Raw genomic sequence first — 12,418 nt, forward strand, 5'->3', positions numbered from 1 at the left:
GTTGGCTAGCCGGTTCTCTGCTTGTTTGACATGTGCTGTGTTGATGGGGACCAAGGGCAGCAGGGGTGTCGTTCCAAGTCAAATCCAGATGCCATGTGGCAGTAAGAGCGCTGGTGTTCTGTATGCAGTATATGAAATTCTTCCTCATAGCCATCAAGGAGCTTCTAAAATGTGAATACATTTGCCCCGTGTGCAAATTCTGATTAAAGGGTAGGTCTAGATGAAGCCTGTTTTGTAAGCCTGGCTTATAATAAAAAAAAAAGTGCTGCATGAAAAGGAGGAAAAAGACACCTGGCAGAAAAAAAGGAAGCATGTTGATACTCCTGACTACTCTAACTCTACCAGGCTTTTTTAGAACAAAGAATTCTGGGAACTATTTACAAATTAGTTTTCTTCCCTGTCTTAAACTGTTACATTTTGTTTTAGAGCAGTTTCTTTCAACAATTTGGTTGCATAATTCAAATGGTGGAATTAAAATATGAAAATTTTTAGCTATACATGTGCTGATTTAGCAGAACCTTAACATAAGTCCTCATGTCCCACTGACTCAAAGTTTTAAATGAGTAACACGTTCTGCTGATTAGGGGTCATGCATCTAAACACTCTATGCATAACGATTATCTACTGATAAATATCCTAAAAACAGTTGATACAGTAATGTACTGTGTCTTAGTCTTTCCCAAAAACTTTGCCTTGCAGTAAGATTTTCTTTCTCCTTCCATCCCCCTCTCCCCCACCCCCAGTCTCCTTTGAAACTAAAGCAATGGAAGACTTGTTATGATAATCACAGGATTACTAGTGCCCTTGTTTCTGGCAGAAAAGAGTCAGTTGTGCCAGAAGATTGCTTTTGCCTTTGTCAGTGCCAGCCACGACTTTTTACTCAACTCCTGGACCAGTTACAATGAAACAACAACAGTGCTGTCAGCTGCAAAATGCAGCAAACTTCCACAAACTGCTGGCTCAATATAGTGGTGGCTTTGCATTTTCAAGATGTGTTCTCCAGCCTCGAGGATCTTTCCTGCAGTAACAAAAGATGTCTATAGTTTTTATCTGGGTGATTGTACTGTACTTTCAGTTCAACATGCCTTCTGCAGACTGTCTTTGTCAAAACAGCATTTTGTGGCTTCATAAAACACATTTCTTAAGGAAATAAGCATTAGAATACTATTACTTCATATGTAGCTTTTGCAGTATTTCCTTGCATTTTAGTCTGTAGTGTGGCCAGTCTGAGATATATGCATGAATATCTTATAGTTGCAATATAAAGGTAGGGTTTAGGGATGATTGTATGGAGTAACTTGCACTCAGCTCTTAAAAATGGTGACACTTAGTTCTTATTTATAAATTATGACATAATGCTTCATAAATAATTTATATGATACATCACAAAGAATTTCTTCTATATCAAAGCTCTGTATGAGAGAACTTTGGGTGACAAGGAAGTAATGAGTTGTATTTTGTAGGCCAGAGTGCGTGGAAATCCGTAATTTAGGAGGGCAGTGTTCCACCTGTTTTAAAAACAACAACAACCAAAAAAAAACCCCACCCCAAACAAAAAAACCCAACTTGATCCAGATAATCAGGAACCTAATTACTAGAGTAGTAGCCTTATCCTGTATGAATAAATTGGCTATAGGAGTTCAGGTACTTTTGCAATTACTTGTTTTGGAATGTGGTTTGAACAATTAACTTTGAATAGAAAATAACTGGAGAAAGTGTTGGCAACAGTATTTCTAATTGTGGGCTAAATAATACATGGGAGATGTCTTCTGATACTGAGTTTAAAGATCTCCCTATTTTCTCCTTCCCCTTTCTCTATTGAGCCGTAACCTGGATTTGCATAAAGGGAACTGATTCTAAAAGAACCGTTACAGACTTTAAAAAGATTCCTGTTTTAGTAGGGTAAACATCATGAGTTTCTGTGTGGTGTTTTTTTTTTAAGCTATTGAAATATAACCAGTCTCTCTTGCCTTTTTCCCTGCTTACACTACAATATCTTGCATGTCATGTAAGGACCAAGTAGGGGAAAAAAATTCGCACATTTAAAAATACTTAAGCAAAACATAAGAGCAAAGAGTAGATAACAAGTATATGTTTCACAGTATGTGCTGCAATATTCAGTGCTTAAGATGCAGTATAAATCAGGCTGTGCAAAAAAACAGGCTAACATCGTTGTGCTTGTTTTGTTACTCATGCTAATTTCTTATGGATTGAGTAAGGCAGGCACTGCAGATTGGCAAATCTTTACTTTTTATGCTCCTGTTTTCAGCATCTGCAGGTGTCCAAATGAGTAGGTTGTTTTGTAGCCAGCTTCATGAATAAGGAAACTGTTCATCTTAAGTTTTGTGGTCAGAAATACTGCTTTAAGTATATGGAAGTGGATGAATTTGCTTTCAGTTTGCATCAGAGAACATTATGCTTTGGCTATCTTTTCTTATAGGTCTGTATTTTTCTTTTTATTGCTAGGTATGGATGACCGAACAGGTGCCGCATCCTGGGGAACAAGCAGTCAGCCAAGTCCTTCATATGACTCTTCAAGGGTAAGGTTCCCACATATACTTCGTAATGAAAATTTATGGGAATATACAATGAAAATCAGCAGATGATTTGGCAATGTTTTTGGAGGGTAAACTCCTTTACATACACAGATTAGCATCTTTTAGAGACTTCAATGACTTTGATATGCTGCAGTAGTGATTCAGATTCCTATGGCTAAAAAACATAGGTCAAGAATTTATTATAATAAACCATACATAACTGTATACATTAATGATGAGCGTGCATTTTATTTACTTTATGGCCAGAAAATGAAAATAGAAGTCAGGTTACTTATTCAGGAGCAGATTAAGACTTATTGACAAAGTGTAGGGAACACTTGCCTCTCCATTAACATTAGCCAGCAATAGTATGTGCTGTGTCATGATGTTGGAGAGAGGCTTCTCTTTTAAAATACCTTCCTCCTGTTCCCATTGCAGCTTCATCCATCCTGCTTATTGAGCTAAAGGTTTTTGACAGTATCTAATATCCTAAAATAATGTTTCCTTTTTAAAACTCAACTCAGTGGTCAAAAGCAAGCTTTACCCTTAGTAAATCACATTCCATTTAATCTACTCAGTTTTCTTTTTATTAATATCTACTCCCTAAAAAGCCAATCAGCTAAGTACCTAATGAATTAATTACTAGAAATAAACAGCATGACTGATGGGCCTAGTCTAAATAATCTATTCTGATTTCAGTACCCTTGAGCCAGAGAGCTGTATTAGCTTTTGCACCTTTGCAGTTTTCTCTTGCGGTGGAATGAAGTGGTTACGCTGCAAGGTCTTGTCCAGCTCACTGGCTATTGTTAAAACTTCTGTCTGACTTTGGAAGACAGCATTAGAAAGATTTATCATAAAATTCTAGTTTTTCCATTGATCTTTGGTAAATATAATAAAAAGATGGAAGAACTTCATGGGTTGCAAAAGTATTTCTGTGCAACATAGAAACTAGGCATCCTTTTTAAACATCTGCATAATTTGAGCATGAAGCCCACGCTTCAGATGCTTTTTCTACATTTGAAATAGTTTCTTATTACGTAGCTTGAAGTAACTTGTGCTGTTATTGTGTTTGGTGTTTCGATGCTCATTTATGATGTTGCTGATCAATTTTAATCAATCATGACTTAAGCTGACATAACTGGAATTTGAGCTTGTGATTCATTGGCTGCATGGCCATATTAATCACTTATTTTTTTATGTTAGATGATCAGCCAGCTAACATTCCAATAATGTAAAGTCAGGGTGACTGGTGTGTTAGTCGTTTGTTTGGGGTGTGTTTTGTTTTGGGGTTTTTTGTTTGCTTGTTTTTTTGATGGGGTGGCTTTTAGCTTGCTTATTTTTTTATTATAATTAAAGATCATGACTAGGAAATTTAAACACTGATAAAGAATCAAACCCTCCACAAATTATACCATTATACTCTAAAGTTAATAATAAAGGTAAATGTTAGTGCTGTAACAGGTATACCAGAAGTTAGAATCATAGGAAGAGTTTGGTGCTATTTGGATGTATCATTAAGAAAAGCAAATGTAAATGTAGGTTTGTCTTGAGCCCTACAAAAGGCTTCAGGAAAGAGACATGTTAAATTTTTGTCAGGTGTTGTTCTCCCACCAGCAATTGTAACTTGGACTTAAAAGAATTTATATTAAAAAAAAAATTTTTGTCTTGTGCATTTTTTTTATCCTTCCCGCAAATATTTCTTGCTGAAGGACAGTTGGACTCCAGCCAAACTGAATATATTCTTAAGAGTTGATGGAATCTATCCCCAGAATGTCATTAGTGTTTCTTCCTCTGCTGGCTAAGTGCAGAGGGTTTTTTGTCTTGCATGCTAGTAACTTGAGGTGGTACAGAGAGTTCATTCTGAAGCACCAATTATTTACAGCTTGTGATTTTTTTAAAGAAAATATGTTCATTTTTGTTTAAACTGGAGCATACTGTTCTAATAGGTCTGTCTTAGCTCAAGATAAATATGTTATAAAGTGTGTTTAATTTTAGAGAATTGTCAGCTAATACTGTCTGAATTTTTTTGAAAGTTAGAGACTTTGAAAATACTGACATGTAGATTAATTTCCCTACTTGTATTTATGGCTGCATTTAATGGTTTTATAGTATGGCTGTGTGTGCATCAGTATAAAATTTAGAACAGGAGAAGACTGAATACTTGCGTACAAACTTTCTTGATTAATCAAACTAAGACTGAAATAATCAGATTCATATCTTCCCTCTGTCTCTCAAGTCTTGTATGTTTTGCCTTCTCTTTTTTAAAAAATGCATTTGTTTATCTAGTGTTGAGGTGGTAGTTTCCTTCACTTTGATAGGGGGCTTCTTTTGCCTAATGGCAGCAGAGATCATTTTGGGGGGAACCCCCAATAGTCCTAAATTCTAGTGAAAGATTATAAATTGAGTGTTTTTACAAATGTCTTCCTACACTAACTTTCTTTTTGAAAAACCTGCTAAATGATATAAATTTAAGAGCAAGTCTCATGTTAGCACAGAATGTGACATTAGACCGTCCATAAAATTTCTCTGTGGATTCAGCTTATCTGTGAGCTGTTGGCTCCGCAGTCCTGACACATCGATACAGCAGCAGTTCCTGATGGGATCACTGACCAGGTAGTGGATGCTGGTAGGTTTAGTTTTCCCTGAGAGCCGGTGTGGTTAGGTTGTCTTAGGAGGCATCAGCCTCTGGTGCTAGGCTTTGAAAGATTACAAAACATGTGCATCCTCTTGGTTTTATGTAGTATCATCTTCATGCACTGAGGAATAAGGAAGGCCTGTCCCACTGGGTTGGGATAGTTATTATGCAGAATTGATGTGAAGTGGCTATCCAAAAGAATTCAGAGGGTTTGGCTATCGATGAATATAGATCTTTTGCCCAGGCCTTCAACACACCTAAAAATTTGATAGTGGGAGGGGAAACCCTTGCATGAATCAATAAAGAATGGTTGTCTGAGATGTCATTTAAATGACAATGGTTTTCTTCTAAAGAAAACTTAATTTCTTTTACAGGAAAACTCCATTCCTGTAGTTTCCCCCAAAAAATGAACACTAGGAATATATACTGTCTGTATATAGAATTGGTAATGGTTGAGAGGCACAAATTCATTCATCACATGGCCATATTCTTCTGCAAAAAAAGTAGCACAAAGGAAGTTCTCTTCTGCATTGAAATAACGAAAAAAGTACTGGACTTCATTTACCTGTCTAAATCAAGTTTACATGCATAAATTTTGGCTAAAGATGTATGGCCCTTATTTTTTTTGTTCTCTTTCAACTACTGAGATGCACTACACTGCTGGTTCAGAATTTTGAATAAAGATAAGTTCTGATTACTCCTCCATATGCTGCCAGATCAGATGACTCTGAGGAAGTGTTAAAATGAGTTGAGTCTGTATTGTAAGAATATAGATCAGAGTCTCAAGAAGCAGGGTAAATGATATACTTAACCTTTTACATTCGTAGGTTATTCCTTGTGGTGATTAACATACAGACTTTAAATAAGTTATAATTGTCTTGACCATGTTCAACTTCAAAATCTAGTGCTTTTTCCCATAATGTCAACATAGACATTTATTATTGTCCTAATTGTTATTCCTACTTGCATGTTTACAGGAAAATGGCAGTCTTCATGGAAAAAGCTCAGACCTCTCCACAGACATAGAGAAGTTGAAACCTCAAGAGGTACCACTTATTCTTTTTATCTTGTGTGCGATTTAAAAAAAAAAAAGAGGCAATTTAAAAAAATAAAACTAAATCTGCATGCAGCCTATTACTGGAGTTCACAATACAGTGACCAAATTATCTAAGAACTTAAATTGTTGGCCCAGTATTGGCTGGGATTTCCAAAGGCACATAAAGATAAGCAATTTTCAATTAAATAGAACTGGAATTTGGTGATAGTTAAGTGCATACATGCTAAAGGCTATTAAATAAGGTGGAACACTGGCTAAGAGAGATCTTCCTTTCCTGTCCTTTCACAACTCCTGCCAAAGGTCTGTTCAGGTCAGTATAGATGGTCTGATTGCATCCAGTAATGATGCTTATGCAAAGAGTGTAAATATAGGGCAAATATTTTGCCATCTTTACGGTTGTACTCTCCTGGCAAAGCCCAGCACTTAGGGGCTTAGGTGATTCCCTGGACAGAGCTGACTTTTTGGATGCTGTTCTTACAGCTATTGGTGGACTCGTTCTCTGGGAGTTGTGAATTTTCCTGACTTTTGATTACAGTTTTGGCAATAATTACAAGCGTTTTGGGGCAGAAATAATTATGTTTTTGGCTTAAGTGTGCTGCCTAGTGATTAAAGTAATTTCCACGACGTTTCTGTGTTCTGAATAGTAATGATTGGTTCTTACTTATGTACTTCATAATTTTTTTTTGTTTCACAAACAACTTTAGTTTACATGCCATTTGCATGCCTCTCCTCTTTTCAGCTGAATTGAAGAATTGTAATCTATTTGTCTCTGCTTGTATAGTAACTTCTCCTAACCTGTGGTTAGTTCTTGGTGCCATTCTCTTAATCTTCCTGTTTCTTCTGCGTAACTTAAGAGTTAGGGTGATTATGGCTGCATGCAGTAGTCAAGATGAGGGTATACCATCAGTTTCTGCATGATGTAATGATACTTTCATTCTCTGGTCTTTTCTTACTCATTACTGTCTCGCATTTTTTGATCGTTACTGAGCTCTGAAATGATACTGTTTCAAAAACTGTGTAGAAAAATAAGTATTTTTTTCTTGCATTCTTACGTAGTAACCATATCATTGTGACATAGAGTTATTTTTTAACATGCTGCTTCTGTATTTGTTTACACCAAATTTATCTGCTGTTGTATTGCCAGTTTCATGGAGAACTTGCTTTGCAACTCTGCCCTAACATATAGTTAGGATGATTTTTAATTTTTCTTTGTTATCAGCAAACTTTACTATGCCTTTGTTCCCCCACTCTTTTTGATGTATTCATGGAATTGTTGAAGAATGTTGTTCTGAGTACAGTTTTTTTGGGGAAGCTGGGAAGATGTTGGTTACTTCTTTTCACTGTGACAACTGGACATATGTTCCTGTGCTTAGGGTGGGGTGTTTATTTACTTTAATCTTTTGATCAATAATTAATTCACAAAAGACCATTCTTTCATATCCTATAGTAGTTTAATTTATTTTGACAGTCTCTGGTAATACCTTATTAAAAACAAATATTCTTATTTGTAGTGTTTTGAACTAACATTGAAGTATGAGAATCACTGCAGGCTTGACACAACTTTATATAAAACCCTTGTTTTTTCATTAACTAATAATGTTAAGTAGTGTTCTAACATTGTAAGAGCAGTGGATTGTATTAGAATTGGCTGTGACAATCTTAAATTTGTAAAAAGGTACACATAGAGACATTAGTGACTTCTGTGTGCAAAATCTGTTTTGCATAGGCCGAATGTTTTGTTAGAAAAATCAATTGTTTGAAAATATATGGGGGAGGGGGAAGGGGAAGAAAAGAGTAGGAAAGCTTTATTTTTTAGATGAATAATTCAGGAATAGTAATTAGCAAGCTAGTGGAATTCTATGAAGTGCTGATGGTCTCCCTTATTCTTGAATGATTGTACTAAAGTCCATATACAATACCGTGTGAAGATTTGCTGTCTCTTGTGGTGCTTTATTTCTTCAAATTCTCCAATCTTGGTTTTACTTCTATATGTGTAACAGAGGTGTTTTTTCAGTGAATATTTTCTGGTTAAGGTATGCGAGTCCTCCCTTATCTGAGTGATATAGAGCTAGAGATATTTTTGCATGTGTTCATAACCCCTTGCATTAAGAGGATAGCTGGCTCTTAGCATATGTCACAGAGGACTGTAAAGCTGCTTTTGAAAGCCTTGCTCTATTGAGCTCTTTGAAGCAAATTCTGAGGTACTCGAGCGAAGTAGCATGTTTGCTGCACAATAATATATTGCCCTATAGTGCTTGAAATTTTTGTTTTCCTATTGTGAGGTGCTTCTGAACTTTCTGGCTTTTCCGCTTTATTTGGGAGTTTTAAATTATACTCGTAACCTAGCAACAAATTGGTATAATTGCTTTTTCAGGATAAATATTGTCTTTAAATTAAACATTTTTCTACCATAGTTTTTATTGTGATGTGGCTAATGGTTGCCTTTATTTCATGAAGAATAATGCTCTGTGAGGTTTTATTTCATTGTTTTGGGTTTGTAACATGTTTTTGCAATAAAAGGAGCAAGTTAGTTTTTCATCTGTTTTGCTTGATTCAGAGACAGCAATCTAAACTAAACAATATTTTTCATAAGGCATTTCCTTGCTGGATAGCCTTTTTATATATACACACATAATACTTTTAACTCTTAAAAATTTAGCTTAAATTAGCTGAAGGTATTTTTCTTCCAAAATCTGAACTGTGTGTATCTTAAGTATCTTCCAGCATGTATATTGCACTAAAAGCTGTGAGTGTGTATTTTGACCTGATTTCACAAAGAAATCAGTACCGAGTATGCAGTTTATCCTCCTTTTCATTTATGTAACACTGATAGATATCTACTTGAAAGCAGAGTTGAACTGATCAAGATACCACTGCTAGATTTAGATGGTTTCGTAGCATTAGTCAAAAAGGTTGTCAACAGTTATGCCCTCTATTGTATGTAAATACTGAGACATGAATTGGAACCCAAAGTACAATATGAACAAACTATTCTTCCCCTGCCTCTACCACCATCAGTACTTTTAATTTGCGAAGTAGTCAAAAAATAGTAATAAGATAGCAGGTTTTGAAATAGTATTTTATACCTCTTAATCTCAGGTACATAACAAGAAAGGAAGCTGTTAAATAGCAAAACAAGACAAGAGGGACACAGAAATACAGTAAGTGTTATCAAGTCTGTTGTATTTGTGTCCTCTTTGTCCTTTTTTTTTCTTTTTTTTTTCTGTGGGGTTGTGGAGGGAGGTTGTTTGGTGGTTCTGCTGGTTATTTGCTTTTCCTGATGTATTCTATAAGTAAGCAGATGATTCAGTGTGAAATCAAAGCTAAAATTAAATATTACATATTCAGTGCAGAGGACACTTTCACAAATGCAGCTTGCTTTGGAATTTGATCTATGGGCAGCACTTTTCAACGCAAGATTTGATATTTAAGTTCTGAATGCTTTAGTCAGGTTTAAGTATTGTCTTTAACCATTTTGTTAGTATGTTGGCTATACCTGTATTTTATTTCCTGGTTTATAGCTTAGCTAAGATCTAGAAAAATCTGGTTTCAGTCATATGAACTATATTGGAGAAGTGTTGTGTGGTGTGGTGGCTTTTTTTGGTTGGTTTTTTGTTTGCAACTACCTATCATACTGAAATTAACATTGGAATATGTTCACAAATTAGTTTTCCAGGTGGCCAGGGAATTGTCCCATTATGTATCACGTTGACATTTGTCTCAAGAGTTTAGAGAAGTGTAATTGGCTATTGGGTTTAGCTGTTTAAAATAAGAATTGTCATTCACTAAGGTAACTTCCTGGAAATGGATTTAGAACTGGAGAAAACAGTGATTATTTCAAAATAGATTCCTTGTTCAATGTGTTATGTCCTGCTTCCAAAGCTCTACTAGGTTAAAAATAAACAAACAAACCATGTTTTCAGTTTTTCTCATATTCCATTCCTGCATGCATAGTTTTCATCTATTTCAACTTGATATGTGGAAATAAGCTAATGAGTAGTTTTAGAGCTCTCTTACAATACAACTTATGGTGACACTTGGAGGGTACCTTGCGAAAGCTCTCTTGACTTTTCCCAATATACCTGAAATCTGGGGTAGTGATCTCTGCTTTTTTTTTTCCCCCCGTCTAGCAGTTGACCAAGTAATATATATATAAAGCTACATTTCTGTCTTCAGGATATTGTAGTGGAAGGTTAAAACTTGCTGATAGTGAAAGGGAATAAAAATTAAAACTAGACAGTGTACAGCTCCATGTTTCTGGTGCAGTTGGGTGATCTCCATCAGATAACTTGCGTTTATTCCTCTGTTTAAGCATTATACAAGTTTCTTGCACAATGAAGTGAGATGAGGTTGAAGTACTGCCTGTTCGCAGCAGGCTGTGAGATGGCATGCATGGAGCCTGTGGAAAGAAGAGGTCTTTGTTTCCTGGAACATCAAACAGGTCTTCAGCTTGGTCTCTCAGCTTTTGGAACGTAGAAGGCAACTGATAGTAATATGGGTGAAATGGTCTAAGGAGTGTGGGGAGTCTCCCATCATTGTCCATCTGCTCCATTCCGTGCCCCACCCCCATCCCTGCATTTTCCCTTGTTTAGAAAGTTACGGTAGTCTTCTGTTTGACCTGTGACAGAGCTGTGTGTTGTCCTTACAGAGGATGCTGGTACTGCTACAGCAGAGAAAGGCAGTTTGCTGGATGCATTTTTTAATTGTTTGTGCTAGAAAAGATTTGATTATTGAAGAAGCTGCTTTTCATTTCAGTTTTTGATCATAATGCCACTGGATTGGATTTTTTTGTTGTTGTTGTTGCATGTTTATACACTGTTGATTAATTATGTTCAGCCACAAACTGCCTTATCCCAGAATTCCCCATTCTCACAGAACAGTCTCTCTGCACATCTCTAGTCCATAGAATTACAAAATGTGGTCCAGTATAGTTGCAATAGCAACATCTGAGCCAATAGTCTGTGTATAAATAACCTGAAAGTAGGTTTTCAGACTTAACTTTTGTTCTTGTAGAGTTGATTGGAAGGTCTGTATTTTCAGACTTAAAATTATTCAAATTGTATTAAGTACTTCACTTAAAAATGATAGACTGAATTCCTAAAATACAGCCGGTGGATTTCTGTGCCTCTTTAGTACTTCTTTTGTCAAAAGTATACCTGAGAATGTATACATTTTGCTGTCTTGCTGTGTCTTTCCATGTTCTTCTCAGATGAATATTTTGTAAAATAATTTTGGTTACTGTTTGGAAATAACGTTGTTCCCAACTAATAGTTTGCTGCAAGAATGTTAGTGGTATAAATGGAGTTGGACCTGTGACAATGTGATGTGTCTTGGTGTTCAGTTGAGATAAATGAATATAGTGCAGGTGATCCTCAAGGCAAAAAGGAATAGTACTCTTCTCTGGATTTATTTTTAGTTTACCTTCATTTTTGCAAGGTTCTTCCTGATTTCTGTGGTCAATAGACCTAGCCAGGTTTTGGCTCTGTAGTCTTTCCTCTAGGAGCCATTGATGAATATGTAGATTCAGTGAGGGAAAATACTCTTTCCAAAACAAAATGGGTGTTTATTTCTGGAAACATACATGACCACATAATCCATAATCTTTTAAATTAGCCAGGACACCTTGGTAAGGCTTATTGCCCAGAGCCTCTTGTCTAATCTTCAGTCAGTGATTCACCACAATGTTCCCGGGTGTAGTCAGTCTCTCCAGGTCTGTCTGTCTACCTCTCACTGTCTTGGTGTCTCACTTACAAGGGGGAGGGAGAGGGGAGAGTGTTTTTTTCCCCTCTTGTTTGTCTTTAGAACTCTCAGATTTGTTTGGAGAGGTAGATAATCCTAAATAAAGTGGATTTCAGCAGTAGATTTACTGTCATTCATTTACACATTAGTCATTTAGATGACTGTTGCCTGATTCATGTGATCAGAGCCAAATTTAGCTTGGAAGGGACCTCAGTATTCTTGAGTTCTAAACAATTAATATTTGTTAGTTGAGGTCAGCCAAACTATAAAACTCAAGGAATTGGAAGCAGCATTCATTAAACTTAATCTTTTGGTCTGTAGCCACGTCAAACTGTGAAGTCAACCATTCATTCCAGTAGAATTTTAATGTCTTAAGTTTGAAGGTGATAATTGAGTTGTATTGTAAGTTGCTGAAATGTAAATGCCCACTTACTGATCTGGCAGCTTGGT

The 12,418-nt window shown here is 36.1% G+C and overlaps 1 protein-coding gene across 8 annotated transcripts in view; it reads left to right on the top strand.

Annotated features, from left to right (window-relative positions):
• TCF12 (transcription factor 12) overlaps positions 1-12,418 on the top strand; it is a 218,303-nt gene that overhangs the window by 89,670 nt on the left and 116,215 nt on the right. For all 8 annotated transcript variants that reach the window (XM_064456502.1, XM_064456499.1, XM_064456495.1 and 5 more), the window contains 2 exons: positions 2,467-2,540; positions 6,150-6,218. In XM_064456502.1, coding sequence (XP_064312572.1) covers positions 2,467-2,540; positions 6,150-6,218 — 143 coding nt within the window. The remainder of the gene's footprint in view (positions 1-2,466; positions 2,541-6,149; positions 6,219-12,418) is intronic.

The sequence above is a fragment of the Phalacrocorax carbo genome, chromosome 7 (genome assembly GCF_963921805.1).
Source record: "Phalacrocorax carbo chromosome 7, bPhaCar2.1, whole genome shotgun sequence".
NCBI lineage: Eukaryota > Metazoa > Chordata > Aves > Suliformes > Phalacrocoracidae > Phalacrocorax > Phalacrocorax carbo.